This window comes from Charadrius vociferus, unplaced genomic scaffold (genome assembly GCF_000708025.1).
Source record: "Charadrius vociferus isolate BGI_N301 unplaced genomic scaffold, ASM70802v2 scaffold999, whole genome shotgun sequence".
NCBI classification, from domain to species: Eukaryota; Metazoa; Chordata; class Aves; order Charadriiformes; family Charadriidae; genus Charadrius; species Charadrius vociferus.
The window spans coordinates 195,134-212,339 of record NW_009658627.1 but is presented as its reverse complement, the minus strand read 5'-3'; the positions used below and the strand labels follow the sequence as shown (position 1 = coordinate 212,339).

Genomic DNA, 17,206 nt, shown 5'->3' with positions numbered 1-17,206 from the left:
TAGGAAGCTAAGTTAGAGAATACCAGTAAGTTAACTAAAGCCACGTGGCAAGAGTCATATAGGAGTACAGGAACTGCCCCACACAATGTTTTCAAGAAGCTGCTGCTCACAGAGATGTCAGCTGGACAGACACAAACCTGGTGAATAAGTTGCAGAGAGAAGCAGGAACTGTCTCATCATTTTACAGTGCAGAGAGCCCCAGACACTACCCATGATTAGGGTTCCCAGCAGCAGAGAGGCAGGTACGTCTGCAAAAGTTGTTGGAGATGGCAGAAAGAGTCATCCAGCAGCTTGACATTGCCTTGTCACAGATCAGAAGAAAAAATCCCAAGACTGGCAGGCAGGAGAAGCAGGACACTTCGATTGAGAGCCAGGAGGCTGGGTGGAAGATTAAAAGGAATCAGCAAAGACCTTGTGCCTTCGTGACTCTTACACAGTTGAAGGTCTGACAGGGACATCCCTGCTCATTGCAGGGGGGTTGGACTAGATGATCTTTAAAGGTCCTTTCCAACACAAACTATTCTGTGATTTTATGGCATGGGCTGATACCTGACATTTACAGCGAGGAGGTAACATTATTTCCTGCTTAGACCTGAATAATGAGGGAAAACAACCAGAGGTCTTGGACAGATCAAGTGGCAGCAGGAGGAAGGCCAGGGGTTCACAGCCCTCTTGAACACACCTTCAAGGACAGAGTGAAGATGACAGCAGAGTCAGGAGAAGGAGAGGTACTCTGCTGCATCAACGCCTACCGATATACACGTCCCACCACTTTGCAGAAGGTGGGCGGTAGGACAAAGGCTACCTTTGCACGCCTTTCTCACCACAGTAAGGGATCTCCCCAGAGTTAAGCAAAAGAGCTTGGGCTCATGGATGGAGATGTGACTAAGGGACTTCCCATAGAAGGAGCCCATTAGTGCATTTCCTCCATCTTCACAGAGGTGCTGGGCCCAGCCTCAGAACAGCTCGGGCTGGCTTAGTCTAGGTCAATGCTTTTGAGGCTTCTCTTTCCTTTTTCGTGTCTCACTAGAGGCAGCTAAAGCCAGCCCTGTGCAGCAGCACCCTGTGCCACAGGGAAACAAAGCAAGCAGATTATGCTAAGTAGACAATTAAAAGCCCAGAGTTCATCCCCTAAATCACTGCTCAAAGCAGAGAAGCCATCCAGACATACCTGCCACTAGGTTCTATGCAAGGAAGAGCAGCCAAGAGATACCTGACTGATGGCTTGGCCGTGCCTGTTAATGAAGAAAGGAATGCACAGTGATGGGGGTCTCTGGAATCAGAAGAAAAATTATATTTGGAGACAAATTAAACATAAAAATAAGAGGAGGAGGGGGAGAAAGCTGGTAACTGCCCAGAGAGACAGGCAAGGAGTAGCAGGCATCCCTCATTACTGAAATCCTATCTGACTCTCACTGTCTCCTCCCAGCCTCTCTCCATACCATGGAAGACAAGGAGATGAGGCTGGGACTGCAGGAACCTGAACATTCTTGGGCTGAACAAGCTCCTCCAAACCCCACAAATCTATCGAGAGGCCAAGCATCACTGTGGCTCCTGCAAGTCCCACCAGAGCAACAGTCAGAACACCTCTTCCCTGCAGCAACCAAAGAATTTAGCTGATGAGCAAGAAATTGAAGGGATTCAGTGCTAATAAAAAAAAAAAAAAAAAAAAAGGAGGCAGGAACAGTGACTGAGCCTGATGTGGGGAGAGGAAGATTTTTATCCCAGGAAAAAAGCCAAGGGAGGCAACAAGATGGTTTCATCCCTTTCCTGGCCGACATTTCTGATTGAGAGATGGAGAGCTTTCTTCTGACACCTGCAGGTCCCTCAAACCCCTGCGCTGTCCAGGCTGATCCTAGGTGGATCTCACACAGCCAGGCTCATGGTGTGGCCTGGGGACTGCTGGCTAACGCCCACTGAAGAGTAAAGTTGGCATCCAGGGAAGGGATAATTAGCAGTGAGGATGGAAGGAAGGCTGCTTGCATGTCAGTGGGAGAAAGGCCAGACCCCAAGGAGAGAGTTGTGAAAGATGCAAGGGAAAACTTGTTTCACATGAGAGAAACAAGGAGATGTACCTAGAAGAGCTCTCATCCCTCAGCAGGGCTGGACAAGGGTTGCAAGCAGGGCACTGATCCCTTGTAAACAGGTAGACGGACAGACACCATTCCTCACTGGATGCTCCAGGTGGGTAGTTGGGGACAGGCTTCTGATTGCCCTTGCTTCTTGCTCAAAGTTTCACAGGATTTCTCACTTGCAGCTGTTTCTTCAGCATCTGAGGGAGTGGGGGAGTTGTTTCCTCTCCAAGCTTGCTGCAGATAATACAAACACAGTCTGCTTCCCTGCATCCAGGGTCCAGGTTCTTGTTAGATGCAAATTCCCACAATTATAAATCCGCACACAGCACTAGTTGCAGTAGCATTAGGTTAATCCAACCTCCAGTGCTTTGCGGTCCTCTGCCCACAAGTCCTATGGGCATCAAGAGCCGTGTCACTAAGTAGCTGTTTTGTCTCACACAAAGAAAAAAAAGCTTCTGTAGCTGAAGCAATCTTTAAGCCTACTTTACTTGCAGAAATTAGGGTTAATAGATGACCCATTTCCCTGGGAATAAACCTGGCATTTTCTCAGCTGCTGCAGAAGTGTCTGAGAGCCTGGGGTCCTGTGCCTTGTGCCCCTACCACCCCACCCACCCACAAGAGAAATAGAACTTAGCAGAGCTGAAAGAAAAAACAAAATCAAGTGTCAGATAATTCAGAGTAAAGCATCCACCCACATCTCCCTGTCTCTTTTCTGACAGCAGATATATTTACTTCTAAAGCAATAGAGGAGAGGAGTGGTCAACTATTCTGTGCCCTGCCCCAGAGATGGTATTCAGCTGCCCAGGAACACCAAGGAGGCAAGGAGGAGAGCTGCCAGGGTTCAAAGCATGCGTGGAGCGTCGGGTCTCATGCTTCAGCACTTACCAGAGAGCTGAGGGCCTGGCTGCAGCATTAGGGGCTGTGTCCACCAGGGCAAGGCTTCTACAGACACATCCCTACAAGAGGCATTTTTACAGACAAGAGAACAACTTAAACACAGGAGGAGCCCACAGTGCTCAGAGAGGAGGCCCAGAGTCACCCTGGCAGGTACAGCAATGAGGGCAAAAGGAAGCAGCAAAAAACACAGGAAAGGAAAGAAAAACAAGCCAGCAAAAGGAGGGAGGGAGGGCCCTGGCACAGGACAGGAGGCAGGAGGGTTTAAGCACATTCAGCCAGGAGCAGTCCAGTCTGGAGAATCAATTACAGGAAGATAATTTGTCTACTTGATTAGGGCCTCCTTGGGGTATTGGCTTGTTGCTGGGGAGAACAGCAGAAGGTACCTGCTCTGGCCAGAGCACGATCTATGACTTATTACTGCAGTCCCTGCATAGCAGTCAACAGGAGGGGAAGCTTAACGGGCAGAGTCAGACAAGCACATTGCGTTTGTCCTCCTTCTGACATTTTCTCTGTTATCACTGTCTGCACTCAGAACCGAGTCACTCAAAAGGGGACCCCAAGAGCCATTCAGAGTTGCCCCCTGTTAAGAAAGCTGCTGTTGCAGACAGTAGGAAAAACGGCACCTGAATGCAGAGGCCCAGCAGAGGGAGTGGTGCCGGCTCAGACATGCCCTCCAGTGGTCCCCACTCCAGCCTGGTTCCCATCCCAAACTGGAAGCTCTGAGGCTTGTTCCTTGTAGCTTTACAATAGGAAGGTCAAAGGAGGCTTTGCACAGACTCAGATAAGGCTTGGGGCCAGTGGGTGCGTGCCCTATGTTTATGTCTCGTTTCTGCTCCCCCCAGGATCTGCCATGGGTTGACAGCACTGGGAAGAGAATTTCCAGGAGCCATAGGCTGCATTTGCACAAAACAGGCACTGAAGTAATTGCAGGCTTGCTTCTATGCTTGTTTATCCTGTGTCCCCTCACATCCCCTACAAAGTCTTACTCTAAACCAATACAGGCCAGAGAAGGCTTCTGTCTCACCTCTTGTACCAGCCCCTGCTGGATTTAGGGGACTGTTTCCCTTATGCAGTCAGGTTTACACTCAAGATGCATTTCTCCCTGCTTAATCTGACCAATATGAATGCACACCTCCACTGTGCATTTGATGCTTCTTTATGCTGGAACAAGTACTCCATATCAAACACCCAATTAAACATCTAGCACAGCTAAAGGAATAATGTTGTTCCAGAGAAGACCTGAGATTCTTCCAGCTTTGAGGTCAGTCCCTGACAGATCTTATACAAGTTGAACCCTTTTTTATGCTAAACTGTGCTACACCACTGCCAGTGGTTGGTGACAAACTATGCAAAAAACCAAACCAAAACAAAGAGCATATGTTTTTTTTTCCTGGGAGAGTTGAAGAAATACAGCTCCCAGGCAGCCTGGGCTGATATCAAGCATCCCTTGGATTAGCTGGAAAAGGGAGGCTAGCCCAGTGCCATCCAGACTGCAGCATGCACAGTTCACAACTCCTACTGCTATTACAGCAGCTAAGAGAACCGCACCGCTGCTACACGCAATGTGGTTGATTAATTCTTCACAATCCTGTATCTGGGGCCGTGATACTGGAGAGATATCAAGTACGATATTCAAGTGGAGACCCTTTGGAGAACTCACTTGTGTGCTTTCAGGCCAATTATAATTCACCAGTACATCAGTGTCTGCTGTTTGACAGCAGAGACAAGCACTGCTCCCCTTGCCCCTCCTGTGATCCACTGAGGAGTAGTCTGGGTCATGTAAACACTTAGTAAGTAATACATAAGGCTCTTTTAAACCTTTAGGCCTGAATATAAGTTATTCCACACTGTTATTACCTCTCTACCACAAGAGTTCATAGCTCAAATGCATGCTTGCAGATGCAGCCTCAGCCTTGCACAGCAAACTCCCACAGGAAGCACAAGGACACACAGAAGTAGCCTGAACAAAGTGCTGCTAAACCCAGAGCAGGAATTTGTGGGCTTGAGAATTGACAGGGCAGGCCATGAGGTCTTTCCACCTCATACTTCTACAAGGAAGCACAGCTAACGGTTTGTCAGTGTTGCATGTGTCCATGAAGGGCTGTTGTCTGCAGTAGCACACGTTTATTCACTTGTATTATCACACACTCATAGGGGATTATTAAGGACTGAAATTTCCAGGATGCTATAGAAGCAAAGCTATAGAGGCAGCGTCACATCCTCTCTACAACTGCAGGAGGGCCTGGCAACACTAAGGCTTATAGGGATAGTCTCACCTGCCACGGGAGCTCCTGCGGTGCTGCAGCCTCCTCCAAGGAAATTGCATGTCCCCATGTACCCATTGCTCTCAGGGACTGGCTGTGCCACAGGTGTGCAGGACACTACAGAGAGCCAGATAGGAAGAGTGGGGACCTTCAAATTGGTGGTTAGTTCTTAACCCACCCTGCTCCTCCCAAGCTGAACAAGGCACTTCTAGACCCACTAAGCACATGTTTAATGACACTAGTGGGCGTCCTACTAGGGCTCCTATATCCTTAAATCTAGATGTGTCTGAAAGGACAGCAAGACTAATATCATTTACACTAAGGGATTAGGTTTTCATATGTTACACCAACGCACATTTCTACTCATTCTTGCAACGTATCCCCACCAGCTCCTGTAGCCCCACAGCTCCCACTTCTTACAGCACTCTCACAAACCCACAGTCCATCATAAAATTCCACATCCCACTCCCTTTGCATACCCAACAGCCCCATAGCACAGCTTTGCGTGCCATACAGCTTGCCTACCTCCTCCTCACTCCACTTGCCAGGCAGACAGCAGAAGAAATGGCTGAAACCACTTCTCTAGCTTTCTATTAGCACCTTTATGCCCTCCCTGCCTCCTCACAGCTGCAGCAGATCCCAGATGATCTGCTGACCACAGAGACCCAAATAGGCAGCCACTGGTACTGCTTACTGACTAAGTGCTGCTTGGGACAGCTTTTAAAGGGACATGCAGTAAATCTACTCCTGGAGTGCAGTTTGCCTGTAGATTGTTTTCCTGAGAAAATACCAATTTCTCAGCCTTTTAACACTGCTGTCCTCTGTAGTAGCCCTGCAGCACAGTCTGTTTGCAACAGACCTTGGCATTCACCTGGAGAGGTGGCACACACACAGCCCACACACAGTGCAGACCAGTGCACTTGGAAAGTTTGCCTGCCTTGGTTGTTTTTGCTTTCCATGCATGAGTGTCTGTACATGCATATACAGACAAACCCTTTGAAATGTGCTGGTGGAGACACTTTAGCATCCTATGTTTAGCCAGTTCTGGCAAAGTTTATGTGTAAGTGCCGAGTATATATGGGAAAGCCCCAGGACACAGTCTGCCCAGAGGCAAGGTGCAAACCTTGTGCTTGTTTCCCAAATGAGCTCCATTAACCCTTTGCTTAACGTTCTAGCCCATGTTCTTAATAAGTTCTCCCCTGTCCCCAAGTGATCTGTCACTTGGATGAGAGATGGATGAGAGTGGTCCCCTTAATGATCTCTCTCTTCCCCTTTCCATCACTAGCCTGAAGACCAGCCTGCAGAAGAAGGTGAGCCAAGACTCCATGGATTTGTCAGGGATCGCCCTGACCATGCGGGATGTCCACCGCATGGCCTACTACCTGCAGAACAACGGGGACCGCCTCACCTCTGTGGACCTGAGCTTCACCGAGCTGAATGACGACATGGTGCGCCTGCTGCTGCCCTTCCTCTGGGCACTACCCAAGCTCACTCACCTTTCCCTCAATGGCAACCGACTGACACGAGCAACTATGAAGGAGCTGACTGACACCATGAAGGACATGAACAAGTTCCCTTGCCTGGCCTGGGTTGACCTCGGCAACAATGTGGATGTCTCCTCCATGCCACAGCCATTACTTGTGGGCCTGCGCAAGCGCCTCAGCCAGCAGACCACATTGCCTACCATCTATGAGGCGCTCGACTGTGACTCGGAGATCTCCAGCGGGCATGAGGGCAGCCAGCCAGAGGATGAAGCAGCAGGAAGCACCCCGCCACGTGCTTTCTCTCAGCAGGGCTGCGAGAGGTGACTGGACAACAGGCCAGCACAGGCACATTGAAGCCACTCCAAGGAGACGTCTTGAGTACAAACATCAAGCAGAGGGCCAGCTTTACCGGCTTCCTTTGGCTCTTTTCTCTCGCCTTCCCTGACATCTCCCCCCCCACTTGCTGTGAGACAAAAGCCTGTCGTCCCCCCACAACGTGCTCCACTCCCTCCCCTCACTGCCAAACCCATCGCCCATGTTCCAGAGAGGAACCAGTGACTTACAGTGAACCTGGTCCCCAGGCAGGGTCTCACTGGAAGACGGAAAAAGACCTGTCGGAGTCAAGAATATCCTCCAGCAGCCATTGGGTTGAGGGAAAGGGATGGGGGGCAACCTAAAACAGAAACAGGCTTGTAGTTTACTTCCTTTCTTCCTTTTCCTATGCACCTTTGAAACCTTGGGACCTGCAGCCTTGAGTGTTAAAGGAGGTACCCCAAGAGCCTAGCTGTTGTGGAGCTTAGTTGAAGGGCTCAGAGACCAGAGCTGGAGCCCGGCAGTGTGTCTCCCTCTTGTGTCTGGCTCCTTTTGTTTTGTTTTTTTTCCTATTGTGTGTTTTGTATTAACATCTGAACAAAGGGACTTGGTCAGAGACCATTGGATTGCATAGGCTGGGGCGGACGCATGGCTTGGAACTGCAGCATCAGGATATTTGCTGTGTGACCGGGGTGAGAGGGAGGGGAAGAAGGTATGTGTTGGTGGGAGCATGGGGGATGGGATGAGTTGGGATGGGATGGGATGGGATGGGAGGAGGGGGGAGGAGAGGGAGGGGTAGCAGTCTTGTGGATTAGCAGGATTGGTTTCAAAAACTGTGCTTTTGTACTAAAATTACAAGTTCCGAGTGAAATTGAGGAAAAGCAGACAGTTAAGCGCATAACTGTGGCACTAGAGGAGCAAGCAGTGAATGTGCCAGAGGTGGGCACTTCCCAAACTAAAGCGCAAAGCTTTGGCTCCTCATGGCCTATTGCATACCTCGTAATACAGACATGATGTGAGCAGCTGCATCACCATTTCCAATGCTGTCCAAAAACCAAACCACTGATGCAATATTTCTAGCGTTTTCCACATTGCTCATGCACTATGTAAACATAATAAACAGTTCTCTTGGACATGAGCATGAAGCACTTCGGAGTCCGAGTATCTGGGTTGTTCACAAATTGAGCCAGCAGCCCAGACACTGCAAGAATATGGACCAGGAGTCCTCTTGCAGTGCCTGAGCAGGGTGGGAGAGGATCGGCAAGTGCCATTCACATTGGTGAGAGTGGTTCATCCCTCTGAGGAAAGTGAAATATGGGTGTTCATTTGTGGTAAGCTGCTGCCCTTCGTGTTGCAAGGTGCTGATACAAATAAACTGATTGGACTTTAGCTGATAAGTCAAGTCCTCTCAATTATGTGTCCCCAAAGGAATTCAGAGAGCAGATATGTTTTTGAAAGAGTTAAAAGTTAAAGAAATCAGACATATAAAAGCACCCACATAAATCCTGGCCCTCCTAAATTAACAATGGTAAATGTGCCTTCCTTTGCTGGTTCTCTCTGGGAGTCTGAACACACATAAGCAACTCTCATATACTAAGCCACACAAATCCACATGAAATAGACAGACCTTTCATGCTCCTTGCTGATTTTACAAGACGTTGCAAGAAGCAAATCGGTAATATTTATCAAGTGAATTATCCCCTTTTGACCAAGAGTGTGAAAGCACTGAAAGGTATCGGTGCCTCTGCTCAACTGCCAAAAGCCCCAAATAAATCCAGTCCCCTGAGGAAGAAAGCTGCGTTTAGAGACACTGTGCTGAGTATTACAACCTGATACTGCAAATGGTGGACCCAGTTCTGTTCGCACTCCAGTCACTAGAGCAGGACTTCATAATCTTCATGTTGTTAACTTGCAAACAGAAGTGTTGTAAAGTCTCTGTCCTGCTCACCAAAAAGAGCAGAAGATACAACAGGGTAAAGCAAATATAGCTAGGGCTAGGTGCTAGCTGCCTCATCCCAATGGAGGCGGAAGAGAAAAGGCCCTGAGATAGCCAGAATTTGATGTTTGGCCAGGAGGATGGGGAACAAGGTATGCTAATGTAGCCAGGCCACAGCACAACCCAAGGTGTGAGCGAAGGGAATATGTGCTCCCCTGCACACTTCTCACCCAAACCAAATTTTTAGCCCTTCTAGTGAATCTGAAGAAGTGGAGTAATTTCTATGGCAAGGACTCTGTTTGGGGAGCATGAGATTGTTTTGCAAAAGGCAAAACAGCTGCTCAAGTGGCCGTTCCCATTACTGGGGGAAGGGCCATGCTACTTCCAGAGGTCACCGCCTGCCTCTCTTCTCACAACTCATTTTTCCCTTCTCAGTGCGCTGTTTCCTCCCCTGCTGTGGAAGAGATTATATTAATTTTTTCTTTTTCTTCTTTTCATTCCCAAATACCTTTCAGCAAAAATGAAAAGCATTTCAAATGTCAGCAAGATCTGCTTAAACTCTTACAGTTTAAGCAGAGCAGCACTCTGTGCCAAAAAGGAAACTCGGACACGAAGCATTTAAATGAAGGCTTGGAGCCGCCTGGTGAGTCAGTGGCATATCTAGAAAGAGGGAGCAGGGGTGCTGAGCATTCAATCTTTGGCTCTGAGCCCTGTCTCTGTAAGGCTCTGCATCAAGGCATCTTCACAGCTTTCCCATAACAGTGGCACACACCCGAAATGAAGCAAGACCCCCAGCGTGCAGCCCACCACTGATGCAGCACTTCCCTGCAGAGTCCCTGGCCCAGCCCCAGGGAGGATCTGTGCAGTCTGTTTGCAGCCCTGCTGAAAGTTGTGGTTTTGGTTTGAGCTATGCTAATCAGCAGGATGGAGATGAGACATTCAGCCCCTTGCAAGGGAATTCTGTGCTAATCACTAGCGATGCCTGGCTGCCAGTTGGCAGCTCCAGGAGCTGGAGATAAAGCATGGCTTGAAACAGACTGGTTCAGCTGAGCAGCTGTGGGATCCATGTTTATTCCTCCATATGCACTAGGTCACTTTGCCATAGAAACCTCTGTATGGAGAACCGGTTGTGAATAAACTCATGTAAAGGCAAATTATGAGGTCCTGGCCTAGGAAACTGCCACTGCTTCTTGGATGAACTCTCTTGGGCTGCAGCTTAGCTGTGGAGAAACTATCACCACACACCCAGCTGTTCCCTGCCAACTCCTGACTGCACTGACAGGTGAAGGACTCTACGGGAGCACAGTGGTGTGCTTCTAGCCCCAGAGCTGTGAAATGCCCTAGTGCCTCCCTACAGAGGAGATGACCTGGTGGCCCCAAATCCAGAGGAAGCTATTTTCATAAAAGCTGAGTTCACAAACCAGAGAGGATGACACAACCCACATCAGCCTTTCCTTGCAGTGAATGAGAAAGCTCAGGGCTCTCAAAGAGGATTAAAGAGATGAGCTGCTAATTCATGTCTCCTCACTGATACCCAGAGGGACCAGCTTTGTTATGCTCCTAGATCAGGGGATGCCTGCCCTACAGTAAGCCTCTGTCTCAGCACGAGAGATGGATCCCTGACATACTGAATCCTCAGTACTGTACTTGCTGGTACAGGGCTGTAACCTCAGCTACTTAAAGCAGCACACACACCTCAGTATCAAGACTCACACTGCCAGCTATCTCTATCATTTGCAGTTTCCCAGCCTCCCTCCCTCCCTCTCTGTGCAGGATGCAGCTGGCCAGCCTGTGATGGGACCTATGTCATGTAGCAGAGAGGAAGCTGCAGCTGCACAAGGTAGTATCACAGTCCCATCCCCACCCCTGACCTCCCACCAGGTAAACAATCTCACAATAGATCTCAAAGTGAGACATTTAAGCACACCTTTCAAAAGTAGTCTTCTGGAAGGAGAGGTCATCAGGTGCAAAGCCATGCCACACCTCCCCACCATCTCATTTTTCCAGGCTTTATAAAATACCCACCAAAAACTACTCCTCCTCCTGGGGTTGCTTGGTCCCTTTTCAGATCTGCAATCCCGTAGTAACAGGACATGAGACAGTGAATTCCCATGTCCACCAACCTGTGCTGGCAGCAGCTTCCTACCCAGCACCCCTCACAGCAGGCAGTTTCCTGCCTGCCACAGCACACCCTCTTGCATGCTCCCAGGGGCACCTGCAGCATCTGACTTGAAAATGGTGGTGGGCACTTGCAGCTGGGGCTCTGTGTGGGGCAGAGCTCTCTGCAGGCAGCAGAGAGCTCTAGCAGAGCCAGGCTGCAAAGCCCAGCCACAGGCAGGTACATGTCTGGGGATGCTGAGCACCACCCCAAGTGATGAAGCCATTGGGCCAGATAGCAGAGGGGTGAAGGAACAGGCCAGACCTTTTCAGTTACTCAAACAGAAATGCACTTGTTCCCTACCTAATTGAACAATGCCTTCCTCGCTCCTCCATCCTTTATTTTACCTCAGACTCCGACCACAAAACCCATTTTAGCATACTCCAGGTAGCATGTGCCTAACACAGAGGCCACCATAAGCTTCCTTCATTTCTGTGACTCTGTCGAAATAACTGGTAATCATTTTTTTGAGGTAAGGATGCAAAAAGCAGCTGGAAGCACAGACTTGTCTGATCTATTTTTATTTCGCACACTTCAAAACCTGTCAAGGCCCTTTTTTCAACTTACAGCTCCTTCCTCATCACAAGCACTTGGAAGATAAAGGAGTTTGCACTGTTTGGGGCAGGCTGACAGCCTCCTTATTGGACAGCTGCTCACAAAGATGCCAAAATATAAATTGTTTCATCTTAAGAAAGCAAACAAGGGAGGAGTAAACATTTGCCTCTAGCGATCACTCTGTCCACCACCAGATCACATTTGTTTCACAGGTCAGAAGAGCCAACAGCGTGTCTCAATACAAGCTCCTATCACTACGCTATCTTGACAGCGCAGCAGGTATAACAGCCTTCAAGGGCAGCTGGCAGAAAGCCCAGACACCCCAGCTCTGAGCAGCTGGGGACAATTATCAATGGACAAGAAATCTGTTTTGCAGTTTACTGGCATTAAACAAGTGCTCTTGAAATAGACGCAATAGCTGGTTTAAGGCTGCCAAGAGGTAGTTCACAAAACAAAATAGACCGGAACACTCTTAGCTGAGGCCAGCGCTCTGGGAAGCCATGACCGCATCTTGATCTACTTTGAGACACTAAGTACTTGATTATGAATCTCTTCTGTTACTCTTTGACTTGATAGCATTCCGGTTCAATGATGCCGATTCAAAACCCACAAAACACAATAACCACACAGTAACTCTTCCCCAGGAGAAGAGTGAAGAGGAAAGTCAGCTTTTCTTCCACGTGCATTTACTCCTTTTCCCAAAGCCTGGCACTCCCCCTGCTGCATCCAAACTGGCCTCAAAAGCAAGCGAACTACAAACACACTGACATTTCTTTCTACAGCATCAGGTTTATTCCACTTGCATGCAGGTGTGTCATAAGGGTGGAGGATAGATACTTTGCCGCTTACTGATCAGCTAGTTCCTCCGCTTCTGGGAGGATTATTCTTTCCAGTCCATTTTTGAGGCAATCTGCCTCGGGTTGGATACAATGATGGGAAGTATTTGGAAAGCTATCGAACAACTACATAACCCTCACTCAACCTGTGTAACTCCCCTGAACCACATGCGGTCTCATCAAGCACAAACGTGGCACAGGAATCTGGGAAAAGGCACTTCCCCAGACTAGCAGCTAGCTGCCTTTGGGTCTCCATGTCAGACTTCTGAGCGGAGCTTTGTTCTTGATCCCCTGAAATCTTTTGGTTTGCAGAGCCAACAGTTTGACATGTGCACCTTTGTCTGAACTCTGTTGCAACTGAATAACTGAGTAAGTCAGAACCAAACTGCTCATTTTACCAGCAGTTTTGCGGGGTTTTAGTTTTCCAGACACTGCAAATGAAAGACGGCGAAATGCAGGACACCAAAGAAACAACTTTGACATGCAACCAGGTACTCAGAGGCAACAGCACAGAGGGTGTCTCCAGCTGAAAGATCCCCTCGCCTGGGTCTCAGCCCTGGACTGTCCCATCCCTCAGCTCCAGTATGAACACGAGTAATTTAGAGAGGACTGCCCTGTGCCTGTGCCAGCCTCTCACGGGCGGCCCCCGAGCCTCCTGCCTGCCCCCTGCGAACAGCACCAGGACAGGAGCCATCGGCCGTTCTGTCACCTTCTGAGCTGAAAGGTCAGGAGCAGAAACAGCGACAGCATCGCCTCAGTTTTTGCATTGCTGTGCTGTTTCTGTCCCTCAGCAATATTATTATCTCGCTGACTTGCCTTAAATTGGTGGCGCTCACTGACTTTCCAGACTTTGGCTGTTTTCAGAAGACTATAATAGAAACTCCTTTGTAGTAACACGCAGAAGGACCCTCTTTAAAGAAGGAGAAAGGCAGGCAATGCCTGGCTCCTACTTGCTGTTCCCGCTGACAGGAATTAAGCCAGGCCAGAAAAACGCACTCCCTAACTACTAACCTCAGCTGTCCCACAGGAGAGAAGACATTTTGCCATCCTGGGACAGGAGCTCTGGTCGCTCGTCTCCCACAAGCGGGGACAGCGGGGTGCATCCACCAGAACATCTTTTTGGGGTGTTTGTGGCCGGCGCTGCGCGGGGCGCCCGTCCCCAGCGGCGGGCGGCGGGGCTGCAGGCCCTGTGAGGGGAGCTCGAGCCCGCCCCTGCTGGGCACAGCGCTCACAGCCGGTTCCGGCCGGTTCCGCGACGGCCCCGCCGCCGGGCCCAGCTAGGCCCAGCTCCGACGCGGGTGGCGCCTCTGGGAAAGGGTATTTAAGAAAGGGCAAAACGCCACACGGCGGCGAGGGGTGAGGAAAAAAAGTGTGAGAAACAGCCCTGCAATGCCAAGGCCGGAGGGGGAGGAGGAGGAAGAGGCTAAGGCTGCTACTAGAGTGTAACCCTTGGACTGGGGCATCGGTGTGTCCCGTAGCGTTAGTTCCAGCCTAAGAATAGGATCGTGTTCCAAAAGGAGATAGCTGAAACACACGCTAAAGGCAAGGCTTAAATGGGGCTGCAGCGGTAAAGTGAGGGCTGCTACTTGGATCCTCCCAGCAACAGTCTCTAGCCAGAGGCTTCTGCGCGTCCCAGGGTATTAATCTCAGCCTAGGCTCAGGATTAGACTTCATGCATTTGAAGTCAAATTCTGACATGAAAAAACTCTAATGAGTTCCCTAGAGCTTCATCCACTTTCCCCATGTCAAATTTGGCTCATTAACTAGAAAAAAGGGTTGTAGTGAAAAGACAAAAAGACAGCACATCCTAATAAATACCCAAAGAAAAGGCAAAAGCAACATTTCCTCTATGTGCATTCATTCCTTCTCTTCCCAAACCACAGCACTCCCTACTTCTGTACCCAAACTGTCCTCAAAAGCAAGAGGTGAACAAGACCGCAGGCAGAATGACGCACTCCTGTCTGGTTCTGAAGATGTCTCTGATGTGCATTTTATATAGTGTCCTTCAAAGAGGAACAATATTGGCTAACGACTGAGCTTTGCAACAAAAGGCTTGCTGTGGAGCTGTTCCAGAGACACATGAGACTTATGCAGAAAGGAGCTCATTCAATTGTGAAGCAACAAACAGCAACACCTTTTTTGTTATAGAAGAATAAAAATCTCCACACTTCAGTTCTTTTTCCCAGCTAGATATTGTGTCAGGGGGAAAAAAGCCCTCCATTCACCCTGCAGTCTACTTGAGATTTTAGAAGACTGTAAAATAAGCATACCAAAATACCAATAAGAAAACAAAAATGCCACCACATGGGTCTATGCATTATCGCATTCTCAGCTCCACAAGCATGCCTGCTGAGGGCCATCAGCTGCACTACTCCAAAACCTCTAAGAGGCTATGGGCTTATAACAGTTTTGGCCTGACTTGTGTCTCTGATGAGGCCTAAATACTTCCAACTTGCCAAAAAACTCACCCTCTCCCCCCAAAAAGCCCAAACACAACAACCTGGACAGCTCCTACTTTTAGACAACAAATCTTTTGTTATTTATAGATGTAAATTGCAGTGAACACATTCAAAATTGGAATACAAGGCCAACACACATTTGTGTTGCAGAGGTCTGTTCTCTACTGCCAAGTGGGGTGGAGAGGCTTCTACCCTGAAAACAGAACCAAGTCTCCTGAAAGGAGGATTATAAATAAACCTAATCCTCTAATCATCATCTTTGGTTGCACCTGGACAAAGGGATTTTCAAGGTGTTCTTACCACAGTATCCAAAATAATTTGATCAGTGGTTTATCTTCCCCATATCCTTGCAAGGAAAGAATTACAACTATCTTGTCAAGCAACTTACCTGTAAACCTCTATAACAGAGGCAGAGACTTTTCTCCAGATTCACAGTCTCATGTCTTTCCCTGAAAGAACTTCTCCATAAGGACATTTTTCACATTTACCTATTGTGAGTAAACATGTTTGCCAGAAGCACAGGAATCCACAGCAGGATCGCACCTGCAGCTGTTATAAACTTACAGGTAACATTTTCTTATTCTCCAGAAGGGAACAGCAGTCCATGTCCTTTAAGGATGAAATTATGGGAATAATTAAGGAGGGAGGATGAAAATAAATCAAGGTAGCACAGATTCAGCAGGCCTTACTGGAATTGCCTAACAAGGAGGATTGATGTTTGTTGCAGGAGAGCAGAGAAATCAGAAAAGAGGGTACAAACCAGCTGTAACAGAAACAACAAAACTGCATTTTCCAGATGCCACTGAGGGACCTGCAGCAAAGCAGCCTGAATATCCTAAGAAGTATCCACTCCAATAAGTCACCATGAAGTGGCTTACTGTTCAAGAGGAGACTGATGTGGGAGGTTGTGCTCAGAAGCCATAATTTCTGGGATGATCCAGCAGTTACAGTGGTCACTGGGCCTCTGGAGACTGTCCCAGAGCTCCAGGGACACTGTTAGGCCGGTCACTAAAGGATAGGCATTGAAAAGTACTTAGGTGCCTAGCTCATTGCATTCAACAGGAGCTGTGGGCCCAAATCTGTCTTCAAATCCTGGCCTGAACCTCTTCGTGGCTTGGTCTCCATCTCCCTTTGTGAAATGCGAGGTGACAATGACTTTATAATCTGTAACAGTTTTATAAAAAAAAAACACAAACACATCAAAGTGATGGCCGGGAACTTTACAGCAGGGAGCCATGAACAAGCTAAAGGGACAGTTCCATATGACACACTGTCTCCCCACAAATCCAGACATTCCCATTGCCTCCCCTTTGCATCACCAGCCCAGTGCTGTTGATATTCCCACTGAGTGCTCTTTCCCACTCCCTGTTAGCATTTTAGGCACTGTGAGGAGTGTGAGGAGTTTTGCCTCACAACAAGCAGTGGTTTGCTCTGCAGTAGATGTACTAGTGTCTCCCCACTGAGCTGGAAATAGGGCAAACCCCCAACCAGACAACAGATTTTAAGTCCCTAGGCAAGGGAAAATGAAGAACAAATTAAATGTTCGCTGCAAGCAGTTCACTAAACAAAAGAACAATAATAGTGTTTTTCTGCCATTCTTTTCATTTCTCCCAGCATAACTACGCATCTTCTGGATACAATCTGTTTCTTTGCCAGGGCTTCAACATTCTCCCCTGAATTAATGATGCTGGAAAATCTCCACTTTTCATAGACTCTGATAGTCTCTGCTGAGCAGCAGAGGGCTGCACAATACTCGCTTATGCAATGACTGGGCCTGTGCCAGGAATAATAGCCTGTCTACTAGGAACAACCAATTCACACACAAACCCAAAATACTTTTCTCATTAAGCGTCTGAATTAGGTGAATTAAAAGCACCCCGAACCTACTGGTCATACCGCACACTAATGTCAGCCTCCACTCTGAGCCAAATAATCCCACACCCTAGTCTTTGAGGAACAGTTAGCATGAGCAGAGGAGGGTGGCATTTCTCTATTCATTACCTCTAAAGTACTCTTGACACTATCAAGAACTATCATTACAGGACCAGGCAACAACAGGACACCTGAAGCAGTTAAAATGCAGTTTGATCTGGGAAAGTACTTGCAGACAAGCACTGCTTTGGCTACTTCAGGCACCAGCATGCTGTAATTATATGGTAGCTCTTCTGCCCGCAGGCATGATCTGTCCCTGAACAGATGAGGAGATGGAAAACAGTATCATCTTACTTGC

At 48.4% G+C, this 17,206-nt stretch overlaps 1 protein-coding gene across 1 annotated transcript in view; it reads left to right on the top strand.

The window, feature by feature from the left end:
* Window positions 1-7,175, top strand: part of LRRC75B (leucine rich repeat containing 75B) — a 15,384-nt gene extending 8,209 nt beyond the window's left edge. Inside the window, exon 4 of the mRNA XM_009893225.1 lies at window positions 6,522-7,175. Within this exon, the coding sequence (XP_009891527.1) occupies window positions 6,522-7,044 (523 nt within the window). The 3' untranslated portion in view covers window positions 7,045-7,175. The remainder of the gene's footprint in view (window positions 1-6,521) is intronic.
* Window positions 7,176-17,206: the final 10,031 nt, after the last annotated feature.